The sequence below is a fragment of the Mollisia scopiformis genome, assembly GCF_001500285.1.
Source record: "Mollisia scopiformis unplaced genomic scaffold LY89scaffold_16, whole genome shotgun sequence".
In the NCBI taxonomy this organism is placed as follows: Eukaryota; Fungi; Ascomycota; class Leotiomycetes; order Helotiales; family Mollisiaceae; genus Mollisia; species Mollisia scopiformis.
Genome location: NW_017263596.1, coordinates 1,285,869 through 1,300,913, shown reverse-complemented (window position 1 = coordinate 1,300,913; position 15,045 = coordinate 1,285,869). Strand labels below are relative to the sequence as shown.

General features: G+C 48.6%; 7 protein-coding genes across 7 annotated transcripts; 3 read left to right on the top strand and 4 right to left on the bottom strand.

Moving 5' to 3' along the window:
- Positions 1-160: 160 nt before the first annotated feature.
- On the top strand, positions 161-1,798 carry LY89DRAFT_736162 (general substrate transporter; the record flags this gene model as incomplete). Its single annotated transcript, XM_018220089.1, has 3 exons — positions 161-344; positions 403-1,093; positions 1,141-1,798. 3 exons carry the CDS (start codon positions 161-163, stop codon positions 1,796-1,798), a joined length of 1,533 nt encoding a protein of 510 aa, XP_018069461.1.
- Positions 1,799-1,974: 176 nt separating this feature from the next.
- LY89DRAFT_649772 (uncharacterized protein) lies at positions 1,975-2,694 on the bottom strand. The gene is made up of 3 exons (XM_018212080.1): positions 2,675-2,694; positions 2,305-2,599; positions 1,975-2,257 (listed from the first exon to the last, which is right to left on the bottom strand). Exons 2-3 carry the CDS (start codon positions 2,536-2,538, stop codon positions 2,123-2,125), a joined length of 369 nt encoding a protein of 122 aa, XP_018069460.1. The 5' UTR covers positions 2,539-2,599; positions 2,675-2,694; the 3' UTR covers positions 1,975-2,122.
- Positions 2,695-2,810: 116 nt separating this feature from the next.
- Positions 2,811-3,755, top strand: LY89DRAFT_708603 (uncharacterized protein). Its single transcript, XM_018217691.1, has 2 exons — positions 2,811-3,144; positions 3,194-3,755. Exons 1-2 carry the CDS (start codon positions 2,897-2,899, stop codon positions 3,588-3,590), a joined length of 645 nt encoding a protein of 214 aa, XP_018069459.1. The 5' UTR covers positions 2,811-2,896; the 3' UTR covers positions 3,591-3,755.
- Positions 3,756-3,817: 62 nt separating this feature from the next.
- Positions 3,818-6,034, bottom strand: LY89DRAFT_720493 (uncharacterized protein; the record flags this gene model as incomplete). Its single annotated transcript, XM_018218574.1, has 1 exon — positions 3,818-6,034. One exon carries the CDS (start codon positions 6,032-6,034, stop codon positions 3,818-3,820), a length of 2,217 nt encoding a protein of 738 aa, XP_018069458.1.
- A 1,260-nt stretch (positions 6,035-7,294) lies between these two features.
- Positions 7,295-7,847, bottom strand: LY89DRAFT_751796 (uncharacterized protein; the record flags this gene model as incomplete). Its single annotated transcript, XM_018221236.1, has 2 exons — positions 7,295-7,419; positions 7,469-7,847. 2 exons carry the CDS (start codon positions 7,845-7,847, stop codon positions 7,295-7,297), a joined length of 504 nt encoding a protein of 167 aa, XP_018069457.1.
- A 1,697-nt stretch (positions 7,848-9,544) lies between these two features.
- On the bottom strand, positions 9,545-11,082 carry LY89DRAFT_620417 (uncharacterized protein). The gene is made up of 5 exons (XM_018210914.1): positions 10,760-11,082; positions 10,591-10,710; positions 10,403-10,537; positions 10,301-10,351; positions 9,545-10,247 (listed from the first exon to the last, which is right to left on the bottom strand). Exons 1-5 carry the CDS (start codon positions 10,932-10,934, stop codon positions 9,751-9,753), a joined length of 978 nt encoding a protein of 325 aa, XP_018069456.1. The 5' UTR covers positions 10,935-11,082; the 3' UTR covers positions 9,545-9,750.
- Positions 11,083-12,319: 1,237 nt separating this feature from the next.
- Positions 12,320-13,941, top strand: LY89DRAFT_589407 (asparaginyl-tRNA synthetase-like protein; the record flags this gene model as incomplete). Its single annotated transcript, XM_018209533.1, has 3 exons — positions 12,320-12,585; positions 12,642-12,762; positions 12,820-13,941. The coding sequence occupies 3 exons, from the start codon at positions 12,320-12,322 to the stop codon at positions 13,939-13,941; spliced, it is 1,509 nt and encodes a 502-aa protein (XP_018069455.1).
- Positions 13,942-15,045: the final 1,104 nt, after the last annotated feature.

The following is a 15,045-nucleotide window of genomic DNA, read 5'->3' as shown; positions in this document are numbered from 1 at the left end:
AGGTTGTGGAAGAGCTTGAGTGTGAAGATAATGTCTTTTTGAGAGATAACAGGAGTGGGGATGCGAAAGTATATGAATCATGGAAATCCAAACATCTCCTGACATTCGAGCAAGGTTATCAGATTATTGGATCGCTCTGTCGTTCCGTTTCACTGACATTATGGCACCTCCGAACATTGATGTCACAAAGACTCTTGAGAACAATACCCATCCACAATGGTGGAAGGATCCTGGGATGCGGAAGCTGAACTTCATGATTCTTTGCGTCATCACGGCGCAAATGACTTGTGGATATGATGAAGCTGTCGTGGGAAACTTTCAGGCTATGAAACCATGGTTGAAAGGTATATCGACTATTCAAGTCCAACAAGAACTTGTGGAGCACTCACTGACACTTCAAAGATATGTCTTACCCCGACGCGTCCCATATTGGCCTCATCACAACAATCATCTTCGTTGGTGGCTTCATCGGCTCTTTCCCTGCATCACCAGTGGCAGATGTTTACGGACGCAAGATGGGGCTGTACATCGGCTCTTTCTTCACCTTGATTGGAACCATCATCCAAACGTCAGCGTTTGGATATGCTCAATTTATGGTTGGAAGGTGCTTGCTTGGCGTAGGAATAAGCTTCACTTGCGTTGCTGGTCCCTCAATGATCGCCGAGCTTGCACACCCAAGACAACGAGGTACCGTCCTTGGATTCTTCAACACGCTGTGGTATGTCGGTGCTATCATTGCGGCGTGGGGTAGCTTCGGCTCAGGACACCTGAGCACAAGTTGGTCTTGGCGGATCCCCAGCCTGGTTCAAGCACTCCCACCAATCTTCTTGATCGCGATGTTGCCATTCATGCCAGAGAGTCCAAGATGGCTTCTTGCAAGAGGAAGATCGGAAGATGCAAGAGCAGTCCTGGCAGAGTATCATGCCAATGGACAGATGGACGATGAGTTGGTGCTGTATGAGATTGACGAGATCAATACCGCTCTAGCGATCGAGAGTAGATATTCTGAAGTGGGGTGGAACATTCTATGGAACACCGCTGCAAACAGGAAAAAAATGGCAGTCACCATCTCGGTGTTTGTTTTGTGTCTATGGTGAGTATACGTTCAAAAAACCCGAGGGCTCATGCTAAGAACAGTAGGTGCGGACAAGGAGTCATCAGTTACTATTTCTCACCCCTCCTCACTTCGTTGAAAGTAACTGGTACCAACCAGCAGACCGGAATCAACGGCGGGATGCAGATCTGGAACTTTTTGGTCTCGATCGCGGGCGCTTTACTTGCGGATAGGATTGGACGACGATCTCTTTGGATGGTCTCCCTCAACGGCATGATCTGTGCCAATATCGGAATCACAATCACCAGCGCAGTGTTTGACAAGAACGGAAACAATGCTGCCGCATACATGGCAATTGCCTTTCTCTTCTTGTACAATGCTGGCTTCAACATTGCTTGCAACCCACTTGCATATTCATACCCCACCGAAATTCTTCCGTACAGCATGAGAACCAAAGGACTTGCCGCCATGGTCGCAATTGGACAGGCTCTCTTGATTGTCTCGCAGTATGCTAACCCGGTGGCAATTGCTGCTATTGGATGGAAGTATTGGCTGTTCTTTTTGGGCATGTTGGTTCTCTTCCTTGCTATGGTGTACTTCACGTATCCTGAGACGAAAGGATTGACGCTTGAAGAGCTTGCAAGGCTTTTCGAAGATGATAAGACTATGAATGTGGTTGAGAAGATGGAAGGTATTGAACCAGAGACTGAGGTGGTTGCGGTTACTGTAGATAAGAAGGAATAAGCCTGATCATAACAACATAGGGAGTGTCAGCCTGGAATGTAGTAACAAATTCCACTTCTTTACCACCAATCTTGCTCGCAAAGGTTGTTAAGACTTTGTGATCCAGACACTTGCCTTTGGGTAGGTTCTTTGTATTGCCAATATAATCAAATAGGGTCCGTCGACATGAAAGCATTAGTTCCGGCTGCCGAGAGTGCAACGACTTGGTGGCAAAAAGCCAGACATAATGTAGATTTCGGAGAGTGGTCCTTGTATGCTGTATCCCAAACGCCCTCCTATGCTTCTATACACTATTGTACACTATCGTAGTCGTACAGATCCGTATCATGGTCGCTGTCCAGGTCCCGGAGGTCCTATCTGTCCCGGCATTTCCTGTGCTCCTTCGGCCTTCAATTTCTCCAAAGTCTTATTCCGCTGATATTCCATTACTCGGCGCTTCTTGAAGTATGTGACCTGATGCTAAATTATCAGCAACTGAATAAGACCAAAACGGCTGCAGAACTAACCCAACTCGAAGCGCAATTTGCTTCGAACCCTCGACCTTCGGCAGAGCACGCTTTGGCTGCTTTGTCTTTATCCGTTATGCTGTCTACGATACTGTTCTTATCTAGGCATTCAAAGTATGCATCTCTTGCCTCCCAACATTTTGCTCGTTCGCTTCGACCAGGAGCTATTGGGGCGCCATCCGCCGAAATCCTGGGTGCTGGAGGAGATGGTGCAGAGGAGCTGAAGAATCCCATGCTGGCGTCTCGTCTGGAGAGATGTTGTGAATAAATTCGGGCCTAGAGTCCGGAAAATTGACTATATGGTAATCAGTATGCTGTGGTCCAAGTATTCGTACAAATCTGTAGATTTATCTGCGGGAGAGCCACCTACATTCGCAGATTCAAAGTCAGTTCAATTCATTGAAGCTCCTCAAATTCTCTCCGCCTTGTCAAACGCCTCGTCACCTGACGGCAGAACAAATAAGCTAAGCCCAATGCGCTTCAATCTCTGGCCTCACAACAGGCATCTTCCGGATCTACAATAATACAGACATCAACAAAGAACAAATGCTCCCCAGATAACATCTCTATTCACACTGCCCTCGACGTCGAAATGGTTCGGCGACGACGACCTCCACGACCTGGAGCGCTTACAGAGCTACCGCCCCTCAAGATCCTTACACAGATCCTATTGCTCCAGACGATCTGGTACACCGTTGGCATAGCTTTGATACTGTTCACGGCGCTGGTGGCCGGAAAACATTTCAGCCTAGACTTGGTATTTAGTTGGCGGGCCTTGAGAGGCGATACAACAGTGGGTTGGATGCTGGGACTCGTCTGGCTCCTTAACTCCTTCATTGGGTATGCAAAACAACTGGATCAATCAAATGCGCAAGCTAACATCGCACAGCGTAATATCCATTCTTCTTTTGATTTCTCGGAGCAAGTTCGTCCCTGATTTCGCTATTACTCTTCACTTCCTTCACCTCCTCATCGTTTCTCTCTACTCCCACTCGATCCCGCAAAATGCTTTATGGTGGATGTTACAATTTGTCAGCGCCACGATGATGACTGCCCTTGGTGTCTGGAGCTGCCAATACAGAGAGCTACGGCCCATCAATTTCGGGGGAGGTGTTGCACAATCCGGACCCAGCTCTGGGCACAACGAAGACAACGCACCCCTCCATGGCGAAGATGGTCATGATACAGAGGAAGGATACGGCAGAGGACGAGGCAGAGGCAGGGGCCGCGATGGAGCTGGAGAGTACGAAATGGTGGGTATGAAACCTGAGGGGGAGCCTAGTTGAAAACACAAAGGCTCGCTGGTGCGTGTTCGAGTAGGCGTCATTGACAGAGGCATTGGGTGGAGTTCAAGGTCGGGCTTGTAATAATACAGCTGAGTGTCATCGAATTATGGACTATTCTTAGCCGGCGATACCCAGTTCGTTAGTTCCAATCTCAATCTATTTGGGTTTTCTCAATGTTTATTATTCGTGTTTGATGCTTTACACGAGCCATCCTGACGGCAACAGAACTACAAATAAGTTCGTTCCCTCCTGCCTCTTCTTCCTACCCAGCTGTCTCGCGGTGGTCCTGCAGGCAACCCATCGATCTCGACTCCTTCCTCCGTTGGAGTGAAGATCTGAGTCCCGCTGGTGCTTGTCCGAGATATCCTTGGTCTTTCTTGCGCACTGAAAGCTTTCAACTCTGCTAGTGTGGGCAAAACAGATGGGCCAGGGCTAGTCAGAGATCCTTGGATCTTCCTTCCGCCGAGTGGCCAATCCAACGTCATCTCCTCCATCGGGCTTGCAAGCCTACTGCCCATAGCACTGAGGGCGCTTCTTTCGAATGGTGCTTTACTCCTTTCTGCACGTTCCGGATTCTGCAAGTCTTCTGGCGTGCACACTTCTGAAAGCATACTCCTCCTGCGAGACCTTCTCATCGACTTGTGGGAAGAGAATGAATATGCTGAAGATGTTGTGTTTGGCTGTGAAGACGACGGAACAGACAAGAGTTCCGGTCTTGTCGGGCTGGAGCCGCGTGTAGCTAGTGCTGAGGAAGCAGTTGAGTTCTGACATTCTCGAGACGATATGCCATTTGATATAGCACCAGAAGCTGGCCTGGATGGTGTTGATTTGCCAGATGAACGTGATTGCATCAGCTCTGCAGCGACCAGTGAAGCTGCAGCAGCGAGGGGATCCGCAAGTCGAAAGTTCGGAGTCGTACTCTGAGAATCGGTCCAGTGGGAACGTGCAGGGTCGTTATTACTTGGAGATAGGTGACCACTCTTGGGCGTATTGTAATGTGGAGTGCTGTCCATACTTGAACTGTGGATATCGCCACGTTCCTGGGCTCTTAACCGTCTTGCTTTGGCATCACTGCTCATCACTTGACTTGAATCCTCACTCGCGCTTGACTCTGAAGCAGATGCCGCATCTTCAGATGTTCTTGTTGGGAGCGATGAATGCAAACTGCCGCTCAATCGTCTTCGAAACTTTCTCCATCTCTTCACCACAAGCTCTCGAACAGGCTGTATGAAAACGTGATGTGATTCAGATCGAAGCACGGGTTGGAGGTGGTAATTCGTTTTCGGTGTACCAACTCCCAACACACGTGATGGACTCGCTTCTTCCTTTGAGCCTTCGGGTGTGTGAGTTGGTCGGCGTGTATTAGAAGCACTAGGCATGCGAGGCAGTGTGAATGATCGATGGCCTGGATCATCAACTCCCTGCCTTCGGTACCAAGCGCACGCCCCAACTGTAGGATCCAGCTCGTTGTTGTCGCAGCAGGTCCTGATATAATCCTCATCCTCGTCTCTGTTCCCAGAACCCTCCGTATTGTGTAAGGTTTTGTGCATTCTTGGTCGACGAGAGCAAGGACTTGAGGTGCCAATGTTAGGAGTGGAGCACCCGGTGTTGCTTCGAGTAGGTGAGGATCCTGACTTTGGCCCATCAAACCTTCCCGGCCACACTTGTATTGGGGAAGTATTTCGAGCTTGGTGCCCGAAGGATGGAGAATAACGAAAATGGGTGTGCATTCGCAAGGAACTGATCAATCGAGGGTCTCTGACCATTGCAATCCCATCTTCATCTCTGATATATTGAGGGGTGACGGCAGTAATCGAGTCGGGAGGAAGAGTGAAACAAGCCCCAAGCAGTTGCACAGCAATGAGGTGAGCGAGGTCGTGGATATTACCGGAATCTGCTAAGTAGCTGTCGGAAACTGTCCTACGACACGCAGCATACTGTGACTTCGAAGCAGTATCGACACCCGGCGTTCCAATTTGAGGCTCGTACTCGCTCGCGACTTTGTGCTGGAGCTTCTTCAAGCGTGCGTACTTCGATTCGGGTGACCACCAGTATGGCCTGCCCGATTGACAGACGTATTGCCATTCAAAGATCTCTCTGTCTATGATGTTTTGAGACACCATTTCTTCGGTGGCTTCAATATTCTGTTTCTCGTCTGCCGATCCGTCGAATCTGCGTCCACCATTGCTGATAGATGACAAGGAGCGATCAAATCCTCTTCGCCTTTTCGAACTCTTCGAGGCTGACATGTATAAGATCTGGCTGTTCTCGGACACGTTGCTCTTCGATCTCCTCGAAATTGGCACAGACAGGCTGTTCTCGGATGGGCGCGATGCTCGTTGACGAGCTGCATGGTACTTCAAAAAGTCGGTAGTGCCATCAGATCGCCTTAAAGACACTGGAGATGCTTCAATCTCCTCGGGAGTATGCTCATAATGATCCATCTTTGAAAGGTAGATATCTAGGGGAGGTAATGATAATGCATTTGTGGAAACATGTGGATTAGGAGAAGTAGGAAGACGGGGGCGAGAATGAAGAGAACGACGGACGACAAGATTTGGATTCAAGTCTATGAAGCATGATTCTGTCGTCATTGGAAAAAATTCTGGGAAAGTGCGGTTTCGATACTCGAAGCAGTGACTGTCGGTTGTTCCTACCTTCGCAGAGGAAGTGGTTGATGGCACGTGGTCGTCTTAGTTGTAAACGTCCAAGTTGAAGAGCGCTCCAAAATTTCTCGTGAATCTCCCTTCCTAGTACTTGGTGCTATGCATTATGCGTTTAATTTCTCTGTAAGAAAAATCTAATCGAGGAATATTATCATCTGAATACCATAGAGCAGTAATCACCGAGCAGTCCTTCCTAGTCCCAACGCACACCTAGCAAAACGCTCCAAAGATTAGTTAGCATCTCCACACATTGTTATCTTTCCTTTGTCTGCCTTTCATCGGGCTACGCAAACTGCCCGAAGTAGATACCTTTCCTCCATTGAGCCTTGTGAGATGTTGGTAGCTTTGAATGAATTCATCTCTCGTTTGAATTGTACAAGAGTTCCTCTGTTCAAGTTCTTCAAGAGCAGACTAAAGCGCTCTCTCCAATACGTGGAACTCTATGTGACCTGTGCATTGTTGGAAAGAATCTGTGTAACTTCAAATGAGCAAGAGATTACTAACAGCACGTTCGGGTGATTCCCACTCCCTCGCCTGATCAAAGTAGTACATTGCATTCTCATTCTGCTGAGTAGGACAAGAAATGTCCAAGCTGGTAAATGAAGACCGTGTTTAATTCAATGAATCACCAGCATTGTGTGACTTCTTACTGGGAAGTAGAACTCCGTTGAAAACCCTTCATTCGTGGCACCATCTAGGGTTGTCAGATCAATATCACAACATCTTCTGCCAATCTCGCTGCCCATTGAAATGTCACTCAAGTAAACTTACGATTTATCCTCTCATGACTGCCGAACTCACGATATATAAAGTCACTTCAGGAGTCAAGAGATCGTACGACGAATGGGACACATTGACAGTAGCAGAACTGCTGCAGTTGCTTTAGATTGAATTGTCGGTGTGATAGTTTTCCTCTAGAGAGTCTTCCGGCACATTGCAAAGCGCGACTCCCAACCCATGAGCATTTCAAAATTGCGACCACGACAATAGAGACTCGAGCAGCTCAAAGCCAGCGCCAGTCATGTGCCCTCAAGTACTTTATCCTTCTCTCTCGGTGAACTCCTCCACTGTGGTAACATGCTCACCTACTGTATCGTCACGATTTTCAATTCTGGGAATTGTTGCAGCTTCTGCTCCTCCAGCCCCATTCTCAACTCGAAGACCTGTCACGAGTGTCAGAAGTTGCGGTTCTTCAAGATTCAGTCTACTCACGACCTCTTTCTGCTGCTTCCAGATCTTGGGATGTAACGGGATGGGAATTCAAAGGACCATCGAGTTGATATGTACCGTCTGCGACTGGCTTGCGCGCGATAGTTCCACCCATTAGGCCACCTCCATTTCCAGGCTGCTCCACAATTCCAACCTCTTGTTGAAGTCCTTGATGCTCATCTTCAGCTGTGTTGCTTGCCTTTGATTTGCCTCCGAAGCCGAACAGTGCTTTGCCCTTGCGGATAGTATCGAAGATTCGTTGTGACTTCTTCGACTGCTTCTTCTGGTTGGGCGTGTCGACATGCTCAGCATTGTTGCCTTCGAGGATTTCTTCTGTGCGGCTAATGACCTTGTCGATCTTGTTACCCTCGAAACCCTTCATGGTGTGCGATTGACTGTCTTTGGTTTTGGGACAAGGTGTTGAGGTTTGGTTGTGGATGGGGATGAATCGATTGAATGGCAAGTTCTGAGTGGGAGTTGACCTGAACTAGTGTCTATTGGAAAGTGAATCTACTCCAGAGATAGTTCCATTCACCTTTGGATTCTTGTTATTCGTTCCGATTTCAGACTTCCTCCTGGTCTCATATTCACATTATGTCGGTGAATAAAAAACCTCGAAGCGGCAGCAATGCATCCTCGACTAGCTTCACTTCTTCCTCAGGATGAATTGACACAGCGGGTTTTTGACTAGCAGGGATACTAGAGCGACTGGAAGAGTTTACACGCATCGTTCATGTCAGAATTCTAGTCCATTGTGTGCTTCAACTGTATTTCTTTGAAAGCCATAACTGGTCTAATCGTAAGTAAAAGAAACCGACAAAAGACTTCAATGCGTCATCAGCTTCAAATATCTGTCAAAGTCACCAATACCGGTCGAATAATATACATTATTCATCTGTGTTGAAAACTCTGGTGCATCCCTGAGGTTGGGATCCAGTAGCGAACAAAGATTCTAGTGAATTTCGAGGAACAATTATTCAACATTGTTCCGTCTCAGCTTAGAGAGTGCCGCACTACAACAGACCATCTAAGCTATAAGTTAGTTTACTCAACCTTCTGAATTATTAAGATCAATTACAGTGATTGTTGCTTTGCTGTTGGAGTCTCGCTTAATTACCCCGCCCCCTTTTCGAATTTACCCCGCACCTCGACCTCGAGCAAAAAGGCTTACACATGCTCAGCTTTCTGTACAACCGATATAAATATACTGCGAGATCACGGCTGCATTCAAACATTTCTAACAGCTTTAGAGTTCCTCTTCATATTCCTGGATCATGCTTGTTTTGGCGGCTGGCTAATTCGACGTCGCAAGATACGAATGTGACCGATTTAACGCGAGAGTTATGATCATATTAGTTCAGGCACAAGAAGTCGCATTGTACAACATTCCTCCTTGTCAATTTCCCTTGCAAGCTTTTATCAAGTACCTCATATTTCAATATATAGCGTTCAAGCACCAAGAAATGTAAGCTTCCCACGAAAACTGCCGAAAGTGGAAACAACTCCGAAGAGGTTACATTCTCCCTCACCAAGCTCAACACATATCATACCCACTGAATTGATCCTCCCTTACATCGCCGTTCTCATGCACGTCACGTACGCTTTCGGGGACTTCTTGAACCCTTGGTCTCACCAAGTGACACGAGAACGACCTCCTGTGTTCACATCAAGCTGGCACCATCTCACAAACCTTATGGATGACTGCAGATCAGTATTCAGGTGCGACATGCAGACGCCGCGACCGGAGCACAGTGCCGCTAAGAGCCGCTCCGGCATATCGCTGGGGTGGCACGGTTGGGGTAAATATGTGACGAGAGACATTGTGGCTTAGCCTAGATCCAGATGCTGACTCGATAGATTCGTTTTTGTGACGACCTGGGGAATGACATGTTTTCTGTCTCACAATCTTTCGATGCGAGCGTCTTTTTCCTTTTCGAAGAGGCCCGGTCCGGTTCATAAGTGTGTGGGATGCCCGCATGACACCCGCTTTTATGCGGTTGAGATCTTGTCAGAAACAAAAGCAACGTTATCTGAAGGATGAAGATCGATCGATTATCATTGATGGGAATTAAACAATAAATATATAATTATTAGAAGTAAAGAGAGATAGCCGGCATCGACTTGGCTGAGGACTCCGTCTTACGCCACCCTTGTTTTCCGTTATCCCCCATATTGATGCTCCCAAGTCCCATGATCAAAACGCCATATGTGATGCTGCTCCCATTGACGCCACATCCTAAAATGACCATAAGCCAAACTCCTTGCTGAATCGTTGATCATTTCGGTCATGTGTACATGGGGGATGAGGAAGACGCAGGTGTACCCTGACTTTTGAATGCACCGTGAATGACTGAGGGTTTGAACACCTGTCTGAAGATCTCAAGATCTGCTAAGTAGCTGCTCTTCGAGGACGAAGAAGATGAAGAAGAACCTTTCCCAGACGATCGGCTGCTGGAATGCTTCGTCGAACTGGAACTTGCACCTGCTGGCCCTTCAGGAGCCTCAAATGCGAAGACCACGTCCTGGAAGTGGCCAACGAACTCTGGGTCTTTGAGGAGAGCGTCTCTCCACATTAATGCAACTTCTTGCGTGGGATTCAGAAATCCTGGTCCGAGTCCGAAGGTTCCGATGCATAGTCGGGTGTGTCCGTAATATACTGCAATACGCAATGTGGCACGAATTTTATCTCGCATCAGCTCTTTTTCTGCCTTGAAAGAGTACTTCTTCCCAGAGCCGTCTAATTTTGGTCGCTTGACAGGACAAACCGAGATTATTGGAAGAGCTAAATGGTCAGGTCTTGAAACTTTACAAATTTCCATGCATGGAAGAGCTTACCTTTATATTCTTGCCATGGCTCATACTTGTCTGGACCATTCCGAAAGACAACTGGCGACATCAGCTTGGATAAAGACACACGTGACCCTCGAGAGAACTAACCAACTTTCTCAGAGTAGATTCCTGCTTTTGACGGAATTGGATAGTTTGAAGAAGCCGAATTTCCGGCAGCCGGGGTCGTGAGTGCTGCATGTAAATTGCTCCGCCGGCAGAGACACTCTTCAGGTGACATGACACCTATCAACGCATCATTAGTGGTAAGGAGAGAATGATCTTGCAGGGACAAATACCAGCTTCCCAATCACCTCCAGCTCTTTTGTCATTCGCAGGCATGATGACAGGAATTGCAGTCTTATCTGACGGGTCCATCCAAGAGAGTGCAAAGTCAACAGGATCCGACTCAAAGAAAGCTAGAAGAAGTAAATCTCGCGTCTTAATTGAATATCGACCTGTACTTACCAAATCGACAATGAAGCATTTCACTTGATGGACGAGGAGGGGCTATCATGGATTCCGAAAAACATAGAAAGGACGTCGGCGGCCACTGAGCACTATAATTCTCTCTGATGTAGGGAATGTACGATTTCTTAGCCTCTGCTGCGATTTCGGACGGCTTCGGCTTCGAAGGAGGCATCTTTACGATGTTGTGTGGGAGTAGATGCAGACAAGGCAGGGATAACAAGAAGGTTGTACGATCCGAGAAGAACTGCTCGCGCAACAGAAGATTTCTGGAAGTGTCTCCGCAGATTTGGCATGGACTGCAAGAGCGGGAAGGACATGGGTCTGCATTATATAGATTCGAGATGATGTGAAGGGTACGAAGAGAAAAACGAACGAACGAACGGGTCCGGAGCACATTCCTCAGCGATAAGCTGCACAGACTTGCCCCAAGCAAGACCACTCACGCCCTCCAGCCTCATTGCCAGTGGCTCGGATTGAGCGTATCAGGCCCTATGTCCGACGGAACATTTTTCCGTGTGTGTGTCTGGCCACAAAAGCACACAAGTTACCCTTTGCAGCCAGATTCCACGCACGCCCGACCAATAAACTGGGTTGGTGGAGGGGGGCTAGATGAAAAGCAACTACGGCTTATGCACCGTACCGATCCCAAAGATCTATGTGTTCCCAGGGCGGGTGGTGCAGAGATTCGCGAAGGAAGATCCGACAAAAGGAAATAACAAGTATCATAGCAGGTGCTCAGAGCATGAAAGCGTCCGAGGACCATGGTGTGCAACCGCCTAAGTGAGACATTTGAGGATCCCAGAAACTGGATCTGTCTGCTTGTGCTACTACTATACGCAATATGTGGGCTCGTCATTGTCATTGTCTGTACAGTTGACGTTGAGAGGAGTTGCTCGATGGTCATCCGTCTGATTGTGGTCGGGCATGCTGGGTGGTGGCTGCATCCCATCCCCACCGGCACATCGAGCTAGACCCTAGTAGCAAAGGAAACAAGTAAAAGAGAGATGGACAAATTGAGAGACCCTCAGACCTCAAGACCAAGCGTGTTCCGGGAAATGAGGGTCGTGATACTAAAACGGGGAGAGGGGGACGAGCGGACAGGCATTGGAGAATTCTGATAGATCGCATCGTATCGCGTTTGGCGATGGTGCAGTGGGGAAAAAAAAAGTGAAGTGATCGATATGAAGTGAGTGAGGTGTGAATTGACGTGAAGTGAAAGTGGAGAGTGGACCGTGGACCCAAGTGATGCCGCCTGCATGAAGTGTGGCAGGGGTTGAATGTACAGTACAGGGACGGGTCGTCCAAGCCGCCGCCCTCGCTCGCTTCTTGCACCGACTGAAAGGTCGCCATTTTTCTTAGCGTCATCTCGCCTGAAACTTTATTGCTGTTTACTACGAAAACCTCAAAAGAATATATCAGACTCTCCTCCATCTCGACCTCATCTCCGTCACATATCTGCATTGCTGCCCCTCCGCCCTCGGCCTCTTGCGAGCTGCGTCCCTGTCGGAGAGCTTCGATTCTCGGCAGTGATCTGCGACACTCGGAGGACGATGCACGATGGTCCAACCACGACCAAGACCACATCTACTCCGTTGCGTTGGGCAGGCATTCAAAGGATGCAGGGCTACTCATAGCAGTTCGGACAGCTACAGACTCTCGATTGCCCGTCTACTCGATGATAAACCAGCATATGCAAAGGATGTCGTCGTGACGGGCTTCGTACGGTCTATCAGAAACCAGAAGCAGAGGTCATTTGCTTCAATTGGTGACGGGTCGAGTCTCGAGTCTCTCCAAGCCCTTCTGACGCCTGCACAAGCCCAAAGGTCCAAGCTTGACCCCCACAGATGCACATTCCTATGCTGACCACGTTCTTGGATAGTCTTTCGACGGGGACAGCAGTACGCTTTACGGGATCATGGAGACCGTCCCCGAATCCGAAGGCTCAAAGCCACGAACTCCATGTGGCAGATGTGGACATTATTGGACCAGCCGAGGCCTCTGTATGTAAGGCTTTCGAGAAAGCTGTGCTTGGAGCTATGCTAATTCCACGACGTTAGACCTTTCCATTGCAGAAGAAATATCATACCCCTGAATATCTGCGAACAATGCCTCACCTGCGAACGCGAGTTCCTCTGAACTCTACTCTCTTGCGCTTTCGATCGGATGCCATTGCTGCTGTCACGAACATGTTCTACAAAGACGGATTCACGCAAAGCCACACACCTATAATCACTTCATCTGATTGTGAGGGAGCTGGGGAAGTCTTTCACCTTGATAGTTCCCAAAAAGGACCGAAAACTAAGGACGATGACGGAACATTTTTCAGAGCCCCAAAATATTTGACTGTCTCAAGCCAGCTCCATCTCGAGGCTCTAGCCCAGTCTGTTGGCAACGTGTGGACATTGTCACCAACATTCCGCGCAGAGAAAAGTGATACAGCTCGTCATCTGAGTGAGTTCTACATGCTGGAGGCGGAAATTAGTTTCACAGAAGACATGAATGATGTCATGAGAGTGGTTCAGAATACTATTGGAGCTATTACGAAAGACCTGGAAAGTGGTTCCAGGGTGGGCAAGGAGCTACTCAGTGTATCGCCAGATTTAGACTTGTTACCACGCAGGTGGAGGGGTGGATCTCGTGACTTTCCTAAAGTTACATACACAGAAGCTATCAACATCCTAAGATCCAGCTCACATCAATTCGAGTATGAGCCGAGATGGGGTGCAGGTCTTCAAGCAGAACACGAAAGGTACATTGCCAATGAGCTGGGTACGAGCTGGGATGCGTCGGTCCCCGTCTTTGTCACGCACTATCCCAAAGTTATCAAGCCATTCTACATGCTATCGACAGCCGCCAACGAAAATAGCCGCGAAACCGTGGATTGCTTTGATCTACTGGTCCCCGAGGCATGTGAAATCGTCGGTGGCTCGATGCGCGAGCACCGTCTCGAGCCACTTATCAAGTCGATGCAGGCTTGCAAGATGATTCCTCCTGGCCCCATACCCTCTGATGACGAACTTGGTGAGCTGAAATGGTACATAGATCTACGAAGATGGGGTAGCGTACCACATGGGGGTTTCGGTCTGGGCTTCGATCGACTGCTAGCATACTTGGCGGGTGTGCCAAACATTCGAGAAATGGTAACCTTCCCTCGGTGGGTTGGACGTTGCGAGTGTTAGACTCCCTTGTCGGTGTACGATAGGACTCTGTAATACTATTGTGAACTCCGCACTCGGGTGAACCGAAGTCGAGGGGCAATGGCGGACCTCAAACAGTCACATGCGTTTTCTCTGGATTGAGTTTGGGTTTCGTGTCGCGGGACTTTGCTCCAACATCCGGGACGCATACTCCGGCTCCCCGTTGGTCTTTCACTCTTGTAACACCTGTCAAGTAGACGAGTGAACACAAAATTATCTTCAGGCATACACCTGACCTTATCCGTCCCGCCATCTGTCATCTCTTTTCCAATTGACCGACCTTGTATCTGTCTTCAGCATTTGCTTAAGCCCACCGACCTCGAGGCCATCTGGTGTCGATCCGTACCTACATGAAACATGTTGGCCCCAAGATCCCACCTAGCTGGAGGAACTCGAGGCAGATTCCGCTGAGGAACGATAGACAAACAGTTCGGCGAGTTAATGTTGGAAGTTTGTCTACACCAATGTATTCGAAACCCCCAACATCTTGCCACCCGGATCAATGATGCCTATCTTAGTGAGAGTCTGGATTGCGATGCGGTCCCTCCACGGTGGCCTCAACGGGGTATCACGCGTTTTGGAGGTTTCGTGAGCTCTTTGAAATCAACTCAACTCAGCTGCAGCATGATCTTCATATCTGTCGTCGGCGGTTACCTCGCAGACTTCGGGTTTGCTGGAAGACAAAGAGGCGAAATTTGCAATTCCCGACGCTTTGGATCGCTTTGGCCTATCCCTTGGCTGCATTCTCTTCTGATACTGAAATCACAGGAACGAGATTGGAACTGGCGGCTATCCCAAATCCAAGGCGCGCGTAAGTCGCACAGACCTCTCTTTTCTCGACATCATTCAAGGTCGAGGCTGATCGAACGCCTGCGAGTATTCCAACATTGGCCCCTGCAGTGGGTAGTGGGAAACAACATCATTCCACATCAACATCAGCAACGGCATTTGGATCTTCCGAAGGCCTGTTCTTTATAGTTTACAGACTTCGCCGCAACCACGACTACGCCACGTACAAAATAGACCTCTGGGTGGCCGGGTAGGCATATTTTTCTTTCTGGGGGAGGGTATCATGAAACCAAACAG

Bases quoted from the DNA above. Each gene is read 5' to 3' on its own strand.
- LY89DRAFT_649772 (XM_018212080.1), bottom strand. From the start codon at position 2,538: ATGGGATTCTTCAGCTCCTCTGCACCATCTCCTCCAGCACCCAGGATT. The intron at 2,258-2,304 runs GTTAGTTCTGCA...CTGATAATTTAG, and splicing joins CAAATTGCGCTTCGAGTTGG to CATCAGGTCACATACTTCAA.
- LY89DRAFT_708603 (XM_018217691.1), top strand. From the start codon at position 2,897: ATGGTTCGGCGACGACGACCTCCACGACCTGGAGCGCTTACAGAGCTA. The intron at 3,145-3,193 runs GTATGCAAAACA...AACATCGCACAG, and splicing joins CTCCTTAACTCCTTCATTGG to CGTAATATCCATTCTTCTTT.
- LY89DRAFT_620417 (XM_018210914.1), bottom strand. From the start codon at position 10,934: ATGCCTCCTTCGAAGCCGAAGCCGTCCGAAATCGCAGCAGAGGCTAAG. The intron at 10,711-10,759 runs GTAAGTACAGGT...TACTTCTTCTAG, and splicing joins AATGCTTCATTGTCGATTTG to CTTTCTTTGAGTCGGATCCT. The intron at 10,248-10,300 runs GTAAGCTCTTCC...CTGACCATTTAG, and splicing joins GCCATGGCAAGAATATAAAG to CTCTTCCAATAATCTCGGTT.